This window comes from Mchenga conophoros, linkage group LG7 (genome assembly GCF_057382185.1).
Source record: "Mchenga conophoros isolate Kocher_MC1m ecotype Shallow Benthic linkage group LG7, M_conophoros_male_GT1.1, whole genome shotgun sequence".
NCBI lineage: Eukaryota > Metazoa > Chordata > Actinopteri > Cichliformes > Cichlidae > Mchenga > Mchenga conophoros.
This window is the reverse complement of record NC_140532.1, coordinates 59,534,453-59,550,766: the sequence shown is the minus strand read 5'-3', so window position 1 is coordinate 59,550,766 and position 16,314 is coordinate 59,534,453. Positions and strand designations below refer to the sequence as shown.

The 16,314-nt window shown below is 39.3% G+C and overlaps 1 protein-coding gene across 1 annotated transcript; it reads right to left on the bottom strand.

Moving 5' to 3' along the window:
* Window positions 1-290: 290 nt before the first annotated feature.
* On the bottom strand, window positions 291-15,892 carry slc38a8a (solute carrier family 38 member 8a). Its single transcript, XM_085281282.1, has 10 exons — window positions 15,680-15,892; window positions 12,708-12,906; window positions 11,314-11,470; window positions 10,375-10,479; window positions 8,463-8,520; window positions 4,664-4,778; window positions 3,191-3,338; window positions 2,776-2,978; window positions 2,644-2,695; window positions 291-912 (listed from the first exon to the last, which is right to left on the bottom strand). Exons 1-10 carry the CDS (start codon window positions 15,875-15,877, stop codon window positions 810-812), a joined length of 1,338 nt encoding a protein of 445 aa, XP_085137408.1. The 5' UTR covers window positions 15,878-15,892; the 3' UTR covers window positions 291-809.
* Window positions 15,893-16,314: the final 422 nt, after the last annotated feature.

Below are 16,314 nucleotides of genomic sequence, written 5' to 3'. Positions count from 1 at the left end.
AATGTAGGGTTTTTTTTGTAAGACATTAAAAAAATGACCTATTTACACACAAAAACCAAATATTCACGTACAGAAACATAAAATTATCCTCTCTCCTGAATTCATGTTGCAACCTCAAGCTACTGTTGTGGCAGTCTTTTATGGCTCCACCAAAGGCCTACCCACATATCAGCAGTAACAGGCAAGCAGGAAATGATGAAAAAGATTTATCATTTTTAAAAAAAAGGTAATGTCTCATTAACACATCCCATTTGGCCTGCATGATAATATTTTTTAAGTTTTAATGGCTCTTGATTATTTATGTTGCACTATTGAGAATATTTTTACTTTAATTAAAGTAGAATCTATTCAAGAAAATGTGAAAAAGGTGCCGTGTGTCATTTTATAACACTCTACAATATTAAGATAAAGCTCTATACTAAGCTTTGTACAGATAAAACTAAGTGTAGAGTTTTATTTAGGGCGTTAAACTGATTGTGGCAGTGTGTTATAAGACTGTAAGCACAAACTATAGAAAATACCTGAGGATTTCATGTCAGCAAGGCAAGAGGTACGGACATAGATAATCATATAGCAAGTAGGAATAATTATCCCAAGTGAAACTAACATCCTGTACTTGAGGAGGGAGACATGATTGCTGGCTTCAGTCCTTTAAAAACCATAAGCTGCAAGTTTTGAAAGGCTGCTTCACTGATCCAGGGTCATCTCCATGTGCTGTTAAAGAGCCATAACTCACCATCGGTTATTTCACGTTTATTCCCCACTGTCTGTTTCTAAAAACGCTCGGACCATCAAGGGACGTGGAAAAGTCAGATCTTTCCGAGGAGCTGCATAACAGCGATGGTGGTGCTCTGGCCAAATATGAAGGCTCCACAGATGAGCATCACCACCCCCCAAACCGTGAAGATGACTCTGGAGGACAACAAGTGGTACCAAGTGGTCAACAAATGATGGGACTTACTTTCAGTAACATCCTTCAACCCAATCTTAACTCACTCAATGAAACAGATGGTGCAGCAGCACTGAATTTAGTCTGACCTTTACTCGTGGCACTAAATAAACCAATCATCACGTTTCATTTTACCCTTTTTGTCTTGCTTTACTTGCAGACTGTGCCGTAGGTTGTACTGTTTCTTATGATGCTACAGTGCAAGTGAGAGAAAAATTAGGAGTCAACTAATGGTTCTGTAGCCCTTAGAGTTTTGCCAACTTATCGCACCATTATTAACAGAGCGAGGTCATTACAATTAACAAAAAATCTGAAAATGTTTCTCCAAAAGTTTCATCCTTTTAATATGCATGTGCCAGCCACACATAGGTGGGTTCATAATTGAGTTAGACACAGATACAGCTTGTGGATTTGATTTATTCTGAGGAGGAATCTCTGAATGAGCAAACCAGCTGACAGACAGGTTCACATCCTGAGACCTGCGACTACTATTAAAGAATTCCTTAAAAGGTTGAAACCACAAGATTAAAAGTTTAACTGAAACTTTACATTCCAGCCATACACGCTTAGAGGATTATATTCATGCATTTATCTCTCTTAGTTTCAGCTTTCTGCACGAAAAATTTTGTGTAAAAATTGGAAACACGACTATCATCATCTACAGCAACTGTGTCAGAGGATGTTAATCATACTATGAATATTTTATCAAAACAGCAGCTTCAATGTCTCCAGGTCATCAAGTTAAGTTTAGTTGCTCCTATTAAGTCACTATTTCATAAGTTGTCTGACAACAGAAAACAACAAGAAATATGGAGAGCATCAATCCCACCATAAATGTAGAAAACACTGTAGCTGTGTTAAAACACAGTATGAGGGGACACAGAGAGCACAAAGAAAAACGCCTAGTTTTGGCCTTCCTTAGACAAATTTCTGATGCATAATGATGTAACCTATGAGAGCAGTGCTGTGATAATACTTAATAAAGACTGATTTCTAACAATCCCACTAATGAAAGGACTTCATTGAATACACAGGTTCTGTTTGCCCTGCAGCTTGACTCTCAAGTGTGTCTATAGTTGCCCCAACTGAGTCACTGCAGTTTAGTTTCTCTATGTTATCATCAATTTAGCAACTATTTGCCTTACAAAAGGCAACAGGGAGTTAATAAATTATAAAAAGTTAAGTGTGATTTGTACTTTTTACATCAAATTCTCAATGGATATAGCAATATTATCATTTTATGTATGATAAAAATCTGGTACTGTGACAGTCCTGCGTTAGAACTCTTGATTTGCATCTTGATTTTACCGGATGTCATCCCAAATTATTATGGATTTATGAATTAGTCAGCTGAGTTGTCTATATCGCTTCTGACTAGATGTTTGCTAAATTAATCACTTTAGCTTCAGATTCCGATAACTTTATTTATCCCCATGAGGCAGTTGAGAGTACAGAGAGCGGCACATACAGTGAAATAGAACAAATGCAGGAAAAAGAACAATAATGATCATAATGATATGGTTGTCACACGAAAACAACTTGAGATATAGTGCAAGCGTGAAGATCCAGTCAAACATCCATGCAGGCATTTCAGCTTATTATGCAAACTTCCTTCATTCTTTGTCTCTTCTTTGGATTACCTTCCATCTGTATATTTGCATTACATTATCATTTAAATGAAGTTTTTCCCTCACCTGGTCTTACAGGACACCGGCTCTGACTGCATGGCAAACATCAAACAGAGCCCTGTTCAAACACAAACACAAAGTTTCAACAGCACACGTGAAACATTGGTCATAACACGCATCAATAACCAAGAGCGCTACCTGGGAAGATAAAGATGAAAAATGCGCTGATCCCTCCGATCACACTGATGACCTTGCTGATGTCTGGTACAAACACAGCGATGAGCAGCGTCGCGGTTATCCACAGGACCGTTAGCATGTAGCGGCTGCGGCTTTCAAAGTCTACCGTGACCACGCCGCTGCGTCTCTGTCGCCAGCTCAGCAGCAGGTCCTGGATCACTGATCTGAGGAGCAGAAACAGATGCGTAGCCACACACTGTCTTTTGTAATTGAAACATTGCACCCTGTGAAGACGATTTAGGTGCTCGCAGTTTGTGTCTTTGCCCTCACTTCACGTAAGAGTTTTCAAATGTGAAACTTTGCTTTAACTGAGAATCGCTTCATTTAAATGGAAAAGTGAGCCAAGTTAACAAGATTCAACTGAAGAGTTGCTGACCTGCCGAGCAGCAGGGTGATGGGATAGATGGTGATGATAGAGATGCTAAACAGCAGCCTCGCGATCAGCATTAGGACATCGCTGCTAGTGTACGACATTAAAATGTCAGGCCTCGCGTCCTTTCCAAATGTCAGGAACCCATAAACTCCTGCAACAGAGAAGTGTGAAGGTTTACAGTTACCAACAACTGCAGCTTATCTGCAGCCACACAAACAATGATTTATAATCATTTCACGAGTTATTTAAAAAAAAAAAAAATAGATATAAAACTTGGGTAAAGCCACCTTGATGTAACTCATTGCTTTATGAGGTAATGGTTTTAATCCTTGACTTGAGTGTTTTGGGGCATCACCAGCTTTTTTTTATGAAACCCAGCGTCACAATGAGTGAACCTGAATGAAATATGAAGGTTGTCCTGTAGAAGCAACTCTGAAGTCACCTTAAAATGCCTAAACAGGCCTATTTGTGGAGTTATTTTGAAGATTATTTTGAAATTAACTTTGTGGTCACTGAAATTCTGTTGATTTTGCAGAGTCACAGGTTTTAAAAAAAAGGCTTAAAAAGCAGGCTGACTTTGTCCCAAAATAAACTGAAAATTCTCCTCCCATTCAGTCACAAAGGTAGTCAAAACCTATGGCCTACCCTTACTCTATCGTCTTTCTTATTATACATAGAACTACAAATTACAAAATTAATTGAATGTTCAAAAGAGCTTCTAACTAGCAGATAAGATAATCAACCTTTTAAAAAGTGTTTACAAAGGCCATCAACTCTGGTCATTTTCCCATCGCCTTCTAAAGAACTCAACTTCTTTTTTGCAACCGAAAGAGTTGCCCTCTGTTGGCCTCTGTGAGCAGAGTGAGGATTACTGTCAGTTCATATTTTTTGTGTATGCGTATGAGGTTAAAACTTGTACGTGATCACAATTTCTTTCCAGAATTACAGCCAAGCTGAGCCACATTCAGAGCACCTCAGATGGCTGCAACTCCCTGAGCCTGGTTCTGCCGGAGGTTTCTTCCTGTTAAAGGGAGTTTTTCCTTCCCCCTGTTGCCAAAGTGCTTGCTAATAGGGGGAAATATGATTGTTGAGTTTTTCTCTGTATGTATTATTGTAGGGTCTACCTTACAATATAAAGCGGCTTGAGGCGACTGTTGTTGTGATTTGGCGCTGTATAAATAAAACTGAAATTTAAAGCAGTTCTTTTTTTTCATTGGGCTCAACAAGAGTTTAGTACAATACATAGGAACCAAAAATGGAGTATTTGATGAGTAGTTACATATTTCATCGGATGTAATGTATATTAACTGCATAGCTGTATAGTATGTAACTGCAAAACTAAAATAAAGTCCATCATTAGTGAGATAAAATCAGTATTCAAGTAATAAAAAACGTGTATAAGAGTATATAACACATAAGATATGAAATATAACTTGGGTGGGTTGTGGAGAGAGGAAGCAGAGGAAGTCATTTGACCTGTGAGGGAGTAAATGACGAAGCAGAAGATCATGGAGATCACAGAGATGAAGACCCAGTGAGAGAGCCGCTGGTTCTCCAGGCTGCTGTAGATGGCGATGGACGCCTCGTGACACTGAAACCAGCACAAAGATGTGAAATTCAATCACACTTTAAGTATAGAAGGAAACAGTAACAGTGCCCACAGTCAGACAATCCCCTGACACATTGAGCCAAACGCTTCAACCAGGGAATAGTCGCTGGTCAGACTGCATGTCTCTGTAACAGTCTGCGTCGGATTATTCTCCTCTCTTTGGATCTCATAGTTCAGGCTGGTCTTATTATGTCTGATGTTACTGCCAGTGTGACGAACTGAGGTAGGAAATAAAAGAAGGTGCACGGGCTGTGTCAGTGGCACAATAGGGCTGAATTAATCCTTCATAGATTTCAGGATAAAGACTCTTGTCCCTACTTGATCCCAGCTGCCACCGGGCAGTGTAAAATCTCGCTTCCTTTTTCCTTGCCCTCCCTTCCTCTCAGGATCTCATCAGCCCTCTATTCAACCCTTTGCCCTGCAATCACTCACCCTGAGGGAGCGTGTCTATGTGTTTGTTTGAGAGGACATGCATCAATCCTCTCACACTTTCGCCTCCTTTTATTAGATCCCGCCACCAGCCTTCAGGGGTTACCTTGGCAACTTGGGAAGTTACACATCAGTCTGTCCTGCTTGAGACTGACAGAATGATCTTTTTTCCATGCACTCTGCCCTGCTATTAAATATGAAAAGCTCACTCTGCGGCGCTCCCACGGAGCACAGTGAGCGGCAGCTTGCTGACCTTTACACTGAAGTTAAACACACTCTCCTGAGAAGCCTTAAAGATTAAGTGAGAACACCCACTCTCCAATATGAGCCATTATATGCTACATAGAAAGTTCTATATTACATCAAAGAGCAAAAAAACACACAAAACGACTTCTGTGTTTCCAGCCCAATACAATGGACGTGAATGATACGATGTGAGAGTGTATTTAGCCAAATAATCTATACGTTTTGCTGATGTTAAATTTAGCTAGACATTATCAGACATAAACATTTCCTGAGGGAAATATCAGCTTTATACACAGCTGATCCACCTAATGGAGCCCTTGCAGTAGCTTCATTTTATATTCCAAAATCTAAACATCTGGCACGCACTGAGTCAATAACGCTGAGATGTGCATCCTCACATCCTCACTTCTGCTTGCGTCGAGATATTTAACACCCTCCACCTGCCCGTCCGCCTGATGCAGTAAGAGCACTGACAAAGCACTGACAGCAGTTTTAAAGCTTCTTTTTGGTACGTGTTGAGCAAACATCGTGCATCTCAGACTTTGTCATAGCTTGGCCCTCTCGCTTGTAATACGCCCCAGTGGCTAAATGGTAAGGCTGCATACCTCATGACCTTGGCGCCTATACTTTCCAAGCACCTTTGGTGTAAATATAGATGGATTTGCTTTGGTTTATTTCTGTAACCTTGTGATTCCCCAAATCTCTGTCATAAACCGATTTGCCAGCTTCTGTGTGAACGTAAAAGTATGTGACTTGTTTTGGCATTTTAATTTTATCTGATGGCCGCAGCAGTGATGCAGAGAGGCTGTCCAGGAAGAGTGAGGGCCATGCCAACTATAGTTTAGCATTATTTTTTAACGATAAAGCTCTATTTTGATTCCTGAGACTTTATGGAAGAAAGAATCAAGACATGGAAGATTTCTATTCTTATCCAACTGCAACTACGGTGCTTCATACACGATAAAATTACAGGATGACTGCTTCAACATTTACACAGTCACATCTGTTTTTGGACAATGGCACATTTTTTTGCCTACATTCACCAAAACAGTTGATTTTAAATGAAACAATCTGTGTAACTGAGCTGCAAACTTTCCGCTTTAATTCAAGGGGTTTAACAATAATTTTCAACTATTTAGGAATTGCAGTCATTTTTATACACAGTCTCCCATCTTCAGAGGCACAAAAGTGATTGGACACATAATTTCAAATAGGGATTGTTTTTAATGCTTGAAGGTCCTTTGCAGTCAATGTGTGCCTGAAGTCGAGAACCCATGGACATCATTAAATGCTGTATTTCCTCTCTTGAGATACTGTCGGTGGCCTCTAATGCAGCTGCCCTTAGTTGCTGCTCATTTTGTGGCTCTCTGCCTTCAGTTTTCTGTTCAGTAATTGAACAAAATGTTCTGGTCTAAATTCTTTGTCCTGAGAAACTTGGGTTGATTTTGCACTACCCTTTAAATCTACCACCCAAGTCGTCAAAGTCCTAAGATATGCTTTGAATCATTTGCTCTGTGAAAAGCCATCTAATCTGTGTTGCAGCATTTGGCTGATCTGAGCAATCAGTATAGTCTTTTTCCACTTCACACTTCATCTAACTTCTAAAAACACTAGTGGCCTGGTTCCACTAGCAGCCATCCATACCCATGCCATAACATTCCTTCCACCATGTTTGATAGATAATCTTATATTGTTCAGATCATGAGCTGTTTCTTTCCTTCTTAATACTTTTCTCTTTCCATTGTTCCAATAGAAGGCAAACTGGGTTTTATTTTAAATAAAATTTTAAATAATTCTATTTTTTTAGCTGTGCCACCTGTTTCAGATGTTTTCTGGCAAAATCTAATCTGCCCTTCGTGTTCTACAGCAAGATGCAAACAATTGCTTTGCATCTTGCTGTAAACCCTCTGTATTCATATTGATGTTTCTTGATTGGAGACTATGATCCACTATGTTGGTATAAAGAGTCAAAATTACAAAAATTGTTATTGCTCCAAAACATATGGACCTAATGCCTTTAATAGCCCCGGCTGCCTCAGTCTCAGTGTCCTCAGCCTTAAAAGCACAAGAACAAAACAACACTTTTCTTGTTATTTTCTGAAAGTGACATGGCAGCTGTGTCTGTATCATTTACAAACATAAGACCCATATTTTAAATTACAGCAAATTATCACATGTCATCTAAACGCATTCTCTCCCATTACGTTGGTTTGTATACATCTACAAATGTCAGCTAAATTAAAACCATTGAGCCATTTATCAAGCTTTTTGATTGTAAGAGCAGTACTTCAGATTTTTTTCCCACTCACATTAAGAGCAAACTTTAACCTTATCTCAAGAAATTTGGCTAAAAAATTAAATTAATTCCTCCACTGTTATTATCTCAGGCAAACAATTCAAATTCTCCTGCAAAACAACAAAACGCTGTACTTAACCCCCCCCCCCCAAAAAAAAAAAAGCTGAAACAGAAACTAACACAGAACACATGACCTGGTGTTTGTTTGCTATCTTTCCAGTACAGCGAGATCATTTATTTGCCAATGTATTTCCACTTTGTTACCTTTATACCTTTTGTTTTTAATTTCCTGTCTTATTATTTATTATTTTTGTAAATGTCCTAATCGTTTTGCAGAGGCAAATGAGTCATGCTTTTTACCATTTATCTCAATGGTTTTGGGGGCAGAGACATCAGAGCCACATATCTAAAGCCTTTATAAATACTGAAGTCCAAAATATCTGCAGTATGACTAAAAGACGTTCAGGTGAAACATTATGAAGACGTGGCTCATTACCTGCTTAGAAATTACTTGCATATTTAGCCACATATATACACTTCCAAGCAGTTTTTCCTGCTGATACATTACGTACTCCTCCACAGACAGCTGTGCTTGCACTGGCCTCCAGCCTTAAGGCAGCACGACGATGCAAACACATGTTATCCAAGTTTTAGATGAACATAAACATCAACATATTTTAAATTGCTGCACTCACTTGGAAACCAAAGCAGATGGTCGGGATGACACTGAACATGGCGGCCCAGGAGTTCATCCTTAAGGAGGAAACACAAGAGTCATTTTCATGGATTCACAAATGCCACCGGAAGAAGAATTAGTCTATTATTGAGGCACCGCTGATAATGCCATGGCATTTAGAGACTCTTCACTCTAGAGTTACTCTGTCAATCACAGGCAAATGGGTGATAAGAGCTGCCGAGTTAAGTCAGTGATCCAGACAGAGCAACACAGGGCTTCAAGTGGACAACTGCGTCTGTCCTAGTGGCCTCAATTCAGACAGATTTATGAGGAAGCTTTACAAAAGCCATATTTCCTGGGTGCAACCTCAATATGTGGACTAGCTCTGGTGATGAAGTATATTTACGACACATAGATGATAACTAAAAGATGAAAACTTCATCATCAAGACTGAAAAGAGCATTTAAGAGAAGAGTTAGAATATGTTTATTAGAACTAGACAGGACTGCTGATGCCTACCTAACAGTCAAGAAACCCCTTTCTGCAGCACCCCCTGGTGTTGGGTGCCAGTATCAAAAATGTGTCTGCATAGTTCTGTGAAGAGGAACGTTTTCAAAAGAACCTCCATTGGCAGCAATAATTTGAAGTGATTGTTTTCCATATGACTTAATTAGTGTCTCACATTGTTGTGGAGGATTTCTATCCCACTCTTCTTTAAAACAACGCTTCATGGATGGATGAAGTTTATATATATATATATATATATATATATATATATATATATATATATATATATATATATATAAATATAAAACTTCATTCATCCATCCTTAACAAGGTTACCGGTGGAGCCGGTAGGTTACACTCTGGACAGGTCATTTGCACCATTCACACCTATGCCCAATTTAGGATCAACTAAATTAACCTAACCTCACTAAATGCATGTCTTTGGCCAGAGTACCCAAAAAGAACATGCAAACTCCACACAGAAAAACCCAGGACCCTTTTGCTGTGAGGCAGCGGTGTTAACCAGCATGCTACCTGCTACGGTCGCTCACCTCTAGTGGCTCTCCCTTAATGAGAGTTTTTTTCTCCCTTTCCTGTGTTCCAGGTCTGCCTCATGAGCTGGAGCTGAGGTGTGTTGCAGCTCGTCAGCCACGACTGCCATCTCAAACCGCCACGCCCCTTCCACGTCCCCCATTTGCCAGAACTGTGAGCTACAGTGGTTTGGGCAGCAGGCGGCAGCTGTGTGTGAATTTAAACTCTGTGTAACTTTGACTTTCTTTCTTTGTTGTGAGTAAAAGTATGCCTTTACAGTGTTAATAGTTAATCACAGTGGAAGCAGGTAGGGGTGCTCTGCCATTTTTGTTTCAATTGTTTTCTCCTGTTTTTAGCTGGACAGGGAGCTCAGCCACTGTATTCTGTTTTTGGCTCGAGAGTTCTTGATGTGTTTTCTTAGTTTGTTTTGTTTTGTTTGTTGTTTTTGGCCTTGGAGACCGTGAAGAAAAGAGCTTCCCTGTGTTCATCTTTACTTTAGTAGTTTTGTGTAATAAATCACGTTTAATGACACCTATTTTTCTTTTTCACTTTGTTACTTTCTTTCTTTTTTTTAACAAAAGTGGTTCCATGGTGTAGTGGATAATGCATTTGCATTATATGTGAAGGATTTAAAATTGTTTACACTAAATATTATCTAAGAGTGAATCAGCACAGTTCTAAAAATAAAAATAAAAAACCAAGCATTGAGCTGGAGAACTGAAAACAAGCGAATCAACCACAGCATTGATAATTCACTGCACTCTCGATGCTGCCAGTCTGTCCGAAGACCAGTCTGAACCTCACTTCACTTACTGTTGTGACCAGTGAAGCAAGCAGATTGTTTGGAGCCCTGGAACCCATTATTTGTAGCCCTCACACACAAACGTACGTACCCATTGGTGTGGAGAGGGCTGTTGTGAACCAGAACAGAAGGCATGGTATGGTATTTGATGATGATGGCTGTGGTCAGGTAGGTCGCAGCCAAAGTACCCAGAACACTGTGAGAGGATGGAGACAAAAAGCCTGCTTCAGACAGAAATCAGACTGAAACATTCAGTCCAACATAAAATGAATGAGAGGCTTACTTGAGGCTGACCAGGGTCATGTTCTCTACTCATTTATCCATATAGAGACATGCTTGACCTGTATGCTCTGAATAAATGAGGATCATAATCCTCTTCTTTAAGAAAAGAAACGCTGCGGCACCGTAAAGCTGAGTAAGCACACCTCCAAAACACTTTAACAAATCTGAACACCAGTTTTGCAGGCTATGCTACTCCTGAGAAACAACCTTTATACTTCACCCACCACACAGAAACCTCAAAATTAGGTCTGCAACTGACTATAACTTACACAACAGCTTATGGCCTGTGAATGGTGATATTAGAAGGGCGCTTGTAATAGGATTTTGTATTAATATTACAGTAAATATGAAACTGTATGCTGAGCCAAGATGTTAAAGTTGTCATGAAGGCTGCCAGCAGGTAAAAGGTCATCAATCTTGATAACATTAATCTCCTCATTACTTATTGGTTTCCTATATCGTGATCATTTTTCCTAATTTGACAGTTTGGCCTTTGGGTGGCAGCACAGTGAAGTTTTTGAAATAATCAAAAAAGAAACTGTGAATGAAAAGTCTCACACAAATAATCATAAAGAAATCAAGTATTTTTCAGTGGGTAGTTCAGGCATTGTGACTAAAATCTTTTGGATACAGCTGGGTGCAGCAGGAAATATGAATGATAAATTTGAACCGTCCATTAGCTGTCATTATCACCTAATTTAAAAAATAATAATAACTACTATAAGTGCCACCACATGTAACACCTGACCTGATGTATTTCTGAATGCTGATCTCTTTGGAGATGGATAATGGCAGGATGAGGAAGAAACAGAGCAGCACCAAAGCGAAGCGCCGGTCCATGTAGAAGTGTTCTGGCATCTCTGACTCCGGAAGATTAGTTACCAGCTCATGCAGGGAGTCGCTCACTGACAGACACAAAACAGCGACGTAACAACACACATATATCACAGATGTGAAAGTTAAATGCATTTTTTTTTTAAAACAGAGAAAATGCAAATAAAACTGCTGTCTAATTCATGAACAGCAATCTGCTTCTACCAATTTCCCTGCTTGCATATCTCAGTTTGGTTTTAAAAAAATAAACTTGAAAAAAGATGTTGCTAAATGAAAGTGCTGAAAAGTCCAATTCAAAACAGATCACAGTGGTAAATGTGCCCAAAAACATAAATCAAAAACACATTCTTGTGCTTCAATCGCTTTCCTTTTTTCTAAAAAAGTAAAATATGTCTAGAAATCCATTTACAAACTATGAATCTGTGGCTCCATAAACTACAGATGGATGGATTTTATAAACCAAGTGTACAGATTTATATATTTTTCCCACTGGCCCTTCAAGAAAGCTGTATTTTAGAGGATATGAATTATGAATCTATTTCAGTGCCTGTAATCTGGACAGAAAGATTATATACAATAGGATCCTATCATTTAATCACTTTAAATCTGCATTTCATTTTAGAGATGACACGAGCTGAGCAAGGCTGCCAAAACTGCAGTTGCTCTGTGGTTTTGAAATACACTGTTGAACATTTATGCATGTACTGTCTATTTGCATCACTCTCTGAATTATTTTCACTCTTCTAACTGACATTTAGTGCATGCTCACTTCTTTGAAGTATCAAACTGAACTGTATGAAAGAGGCAATATCAGGGCTGTAAAATTAATGTAACAATGCAGTACAAAAGTCTGCACTTCCTCTTCCAGCCACTTGAGGCTGCCTCCAAAAGCAAACTGATCCCCCATGTTTCATTTTTATTAGTAACATAAAACAAATCTGTCACTCAACACAGTTCAATCGTATTTATAAATCTCTAGTTCACAACTGTGACATTTGACATTTGCTGAACAACTGACATTAAAATCCACCAGAAATGTGTCGAATCAAACCTGCAACGAGCTGCAGTGGTTTCATGTTGCTGCAACACAGAGCCAACAGATGCATTTCTGTACCACTGTGTCTGCATTTATCCATTCAAACACAACACAACACAACACTGAGAGTTCGAACTAAATACAGTATTCAACACACTCTGAATAGCTCCTGCTGGCAAACAATGTTGGATAACAGGAAAATGATTTTTTTTAAAAATAGTAAATTTAGGAAATGATGAAAGATTGAAAAATAAAAGTGAACATTAACTCACACTTTTCCAGCTGGTCATCCACTATGACCAGAAAGGCCACAGAAATCATGAAGAGGTTGAAGACAAAACAGATCTCACACAGTTGGCCAATGACATGCCCACATATCTTCTTCACCACCGCCTGGTAGGTGCATTGGCCACTAATGGACGAGGAATAGCCCAGGATAATCAGGCCACTAATCAGGAACACGAGGGAAACCTGAGCAGGTGAAGAAAACCAAGACAATAAGACAATGTTAAATCAACTTCCAAGTGTTATTTTGACTGTGTTCTGCTCAATACATTTAAATGACAAAAGCCTAAATTCAGTCAAACTGAATACCCTTTGTTCACGTGCAGCTCTAGGTCCTGAGTCCAAAAGTGCTTGGTAAATAAAAGATCATCAGGAAACATTAAAGTTTTCTTTTTGCCCGTGCACGTTTGGGAAACATCAGTGTTTCACTAACTTCTGATCAGGTCCTCGTGTCTATTTTTAAATGTATTGCATACTCTGCTGATGGATAACATAAGTGAAACTAATACAATTACTAAATGCCTGCGTGGATGCATGTAATTTATTGGCAGTGTGACAAATGTATTTAATGAATGACCCCATGGAAAACTAAGAAATGCACTGGGTGTCACAGCAACTCAATAATGCACTTAGACATGTAATGGTGACATTGTCAAGATGACCTGTTCATGGTCAAACTGAGAAATCAGAATATGGAAGAAAGGTGATTTAAGTGGCTGTAAATACATGGTTGTTAGTGCCAGAGAGGCTGGATTAGTATTTGGATACTGGATTATGCTGATCTACTGGGAGTTTTCCACTCAATCATCTCCAGAGTTTATATAGAACAGTCTGAAAAAGAAAAAATATCCAGTAAGCACCAAGTCTTGATATGAGAAGTCAGAACAGAATGACCAGACTGTTTCAAGTTGATAGGATGGAAACAGTAATTCAAATGACCACTTGTCTTCTATGCAGGAGAGCATCTTTGAATTCATAAAATGTTAAACCTGGAAGCAGAAGACCAGACCAGGTCTCATTCTTGTCAGGTAAGAACAGGAAACTGATATATGATATCTGGGACTCTCCACCATTTGACCTTAGAACTGAAGGAGCTTCTCGGATGAGAGGTGAAACGTCTTCAAGTAACTTAAAGAAGTCCAGACGCTTTTCTTTGCAAGCTCCTTTGACAACAGGGAACTGAGGCTACAGTTTTCCTGTTCTGGGCTCACCAAAACTGGGCATCAGCAGACTCAGAAAATATTGCCTGGTCTGATGAGTCTTGATTTCTGCTGCAACATTTGAAAGGTAGAGTCAGAATTTGGCATAAACAACATCAAAGCATGGCTCCATCATGCGCTGTTCAGGCTGGTGGTGGTGCTGTAATGGTGTGAGGGATATTTTCTTGACACACCTTTGGCTTCTTAGTACCAGATGACCATCAATTTAAATGCCACAGCCTACCTGAGTACTGTTGCCTGATGTCCATCCCTTTATAACTGCTGTGTACCCATCTTGTGATGGCTGCTTCTAGCAGGACAGCGCGCGATATCACAAAACTCAGATGAACCGAAACTGGTTTCTTGAACATGACAGAATATTCACTGTAATCTAAAGACTTCCATAGTCACCCGAACCCAATGCAAATGACAAGTGTACAACAACTGCATGATCGATCATGTAAATGTGGACCAAAACCTGTGAGGTATGTTTCCAGCACCTTGTTGAATTTATGCCACAAAGAATTTAGACACTTCGCAAAGCAAAAAGGACTCCAGCTCCGTCCTAACACGATGTATCTGATAAAGTCTTCAGTCAGTCTATAAACAGTGCTACCAGCTGCAGGTGACTGTGCCTGTGCACACTCTTAACTTTAAGCCTCAACAGTATCCAAATGGGGGATTTGATTTTAACAGTTCAGTTCAACCATCATTACCATGTATGAAGGGGAAATGATCCACAGCAGGGATGTCAAACTCTATACACATAGTGGTCCATATACAGCCCACTTTGATCCAATGAGACTACATGATAAATGTGTAAAATTACAGAAAAAGTTAGTTCATTGCTCAGACTGTCCTGTAATTATAAAATATGACGTTTTTGCAATGGACTGACTAATAACAGAAAAACAGGAACTTTCCTGTTATTTAATTGAGTAATAAAAAATAAAATACAGGTGAAAGTTTGAAATCTATGCACTTCTTTATATTTTCTAAAGCTGTCCAGTGGGCCGGATTCATTCATCTATCATTAGTTAAAGACCAAACTAGAGCTAAAAGTAGAGCAAATATTGGAATTTTGTTAGTCACATATAATTACATGCAAAAAGTTCACTGAATACTAACACATGTTAAATTTTAAGTGTGAGTATTGTGACACCTGTATATTTGTCTTTTTTCTGCCCCTTAGTGGCCAAGAATGAATGGCTGCAGCTTTAAATATGTTTAAAATCTTCACTGAGTTTTATGAGTGCAGAGAGTATCCAGAGAGGGTAAAACAAGAAAAAAAATATAAGTCTTGAACAATCTTTGCTCTGTGGAGTTGCTTTGCTAAACAAATTGCCAAAATTACAGTTTTAGAGTCTGCACATTAACAAGAAAAAGACTTTGTGGGGATTTCTTTACAAACTTTTGGACCACTATAGAGGCCAAGTGAGGAGAACATTTGTATTGAGATAAGAATAAAGTGAATTTTAAAGTCCTGAGGTCAAGTCTAACATGGCCTCTCCTGCCATGTGGAGAAGATCACAGTGTTTTTAATTAATCTCAGAGGGCCCCAGTTTAAAGGAGATAAGATGTATCACTTCCACTCAAAAACCTCCCAGAATCAATAAATATAAAACTGTTATTGCTGATAAATAATCTTTTTAAAAAAAGGTAATTTTGTGTATTAGACAGGACTCAGTGATGCAGGGGGAAAAAAATTCAAAGTGTGAATTTTTGTATAATATGTCTTTCTAAAATGAATAAATACCCACCAGCTCCACGGTGATAGCGCTGTGGATTCCTCCGGCTCTCTCGAAGGCCCAGGGGAAGTTGAGGAGCCCAGCACCCAGAGCGGATTTAAGCATGATGAAAATGGCCCCCACAGAGCCCAGCCGGGGCCCAACGTCCAGAGGTGGCTTGGGCGAGGCTGAAGCCAGAAGACTGATGCTCTCTCTGGCCAATTCCTCCATGCTCCGACCGCCAGGAGACTCACTGCGCGATACTGCGGTGCTCGCAAGTAGACTGCAAACAGGAGCAGGTCACTTGGATGCTGGGCTTGCCTCTCATAGGGGCCCACTGAGCAAGGTGGGCCGGCTGGAGAGCGGGTGGAGGGAGGGGTGGATCTGCTGCTGCTGCCTTCAGGTGCTGCTCAGAAACTTTTTACCTGTCTTTTAACTTAATCCAATGGATCACTTTCATATTGTTGTTGTTGTTATCTTCCCAAGACTTTCCTCTTTGTTTTGGTTTATTTTGTTAAAAAAAAAAGGAGAAAAAAAATCGAAATAAAAAGAAGTAATATTTAATCTGCCAAAGGACTTATTTAGAAAGCGTTCAATGTGCAAATTATTTGAAAACAAATGGGGGTTTTTTTTACATTTGTTTTTACCTTGTGTAATAAAAATGACAT

What these genes read in the sequence shown, in the direction of transcription:
- slc38a8a (XM_085281282.1), bottom strand. Translation starts at nt 15,877, where the DNA reads ATGGAGGAATTGGCCAGAGAGAGCATCAGTCTTCTGGCTTCAGCCTCG. An exon ending in AGCCCTCTCCACACCAATGG is followed by an intron (nt 8,521 to 10,374) that starts GTACGTACGTTT and finishes TTCCTCCTTAAG; the next exon opens with GATGAACTCCTGGGCCGCCA. An exon ending in TTTCATCTTTATCTTCCCAG is followed by an intron (nt 2,696 to 2,775) that starts GTAGCGCTCTTG and finishes GTGTTTGAACAG; the next exon opens with GGCTCTGTTTGATGTTTGCC.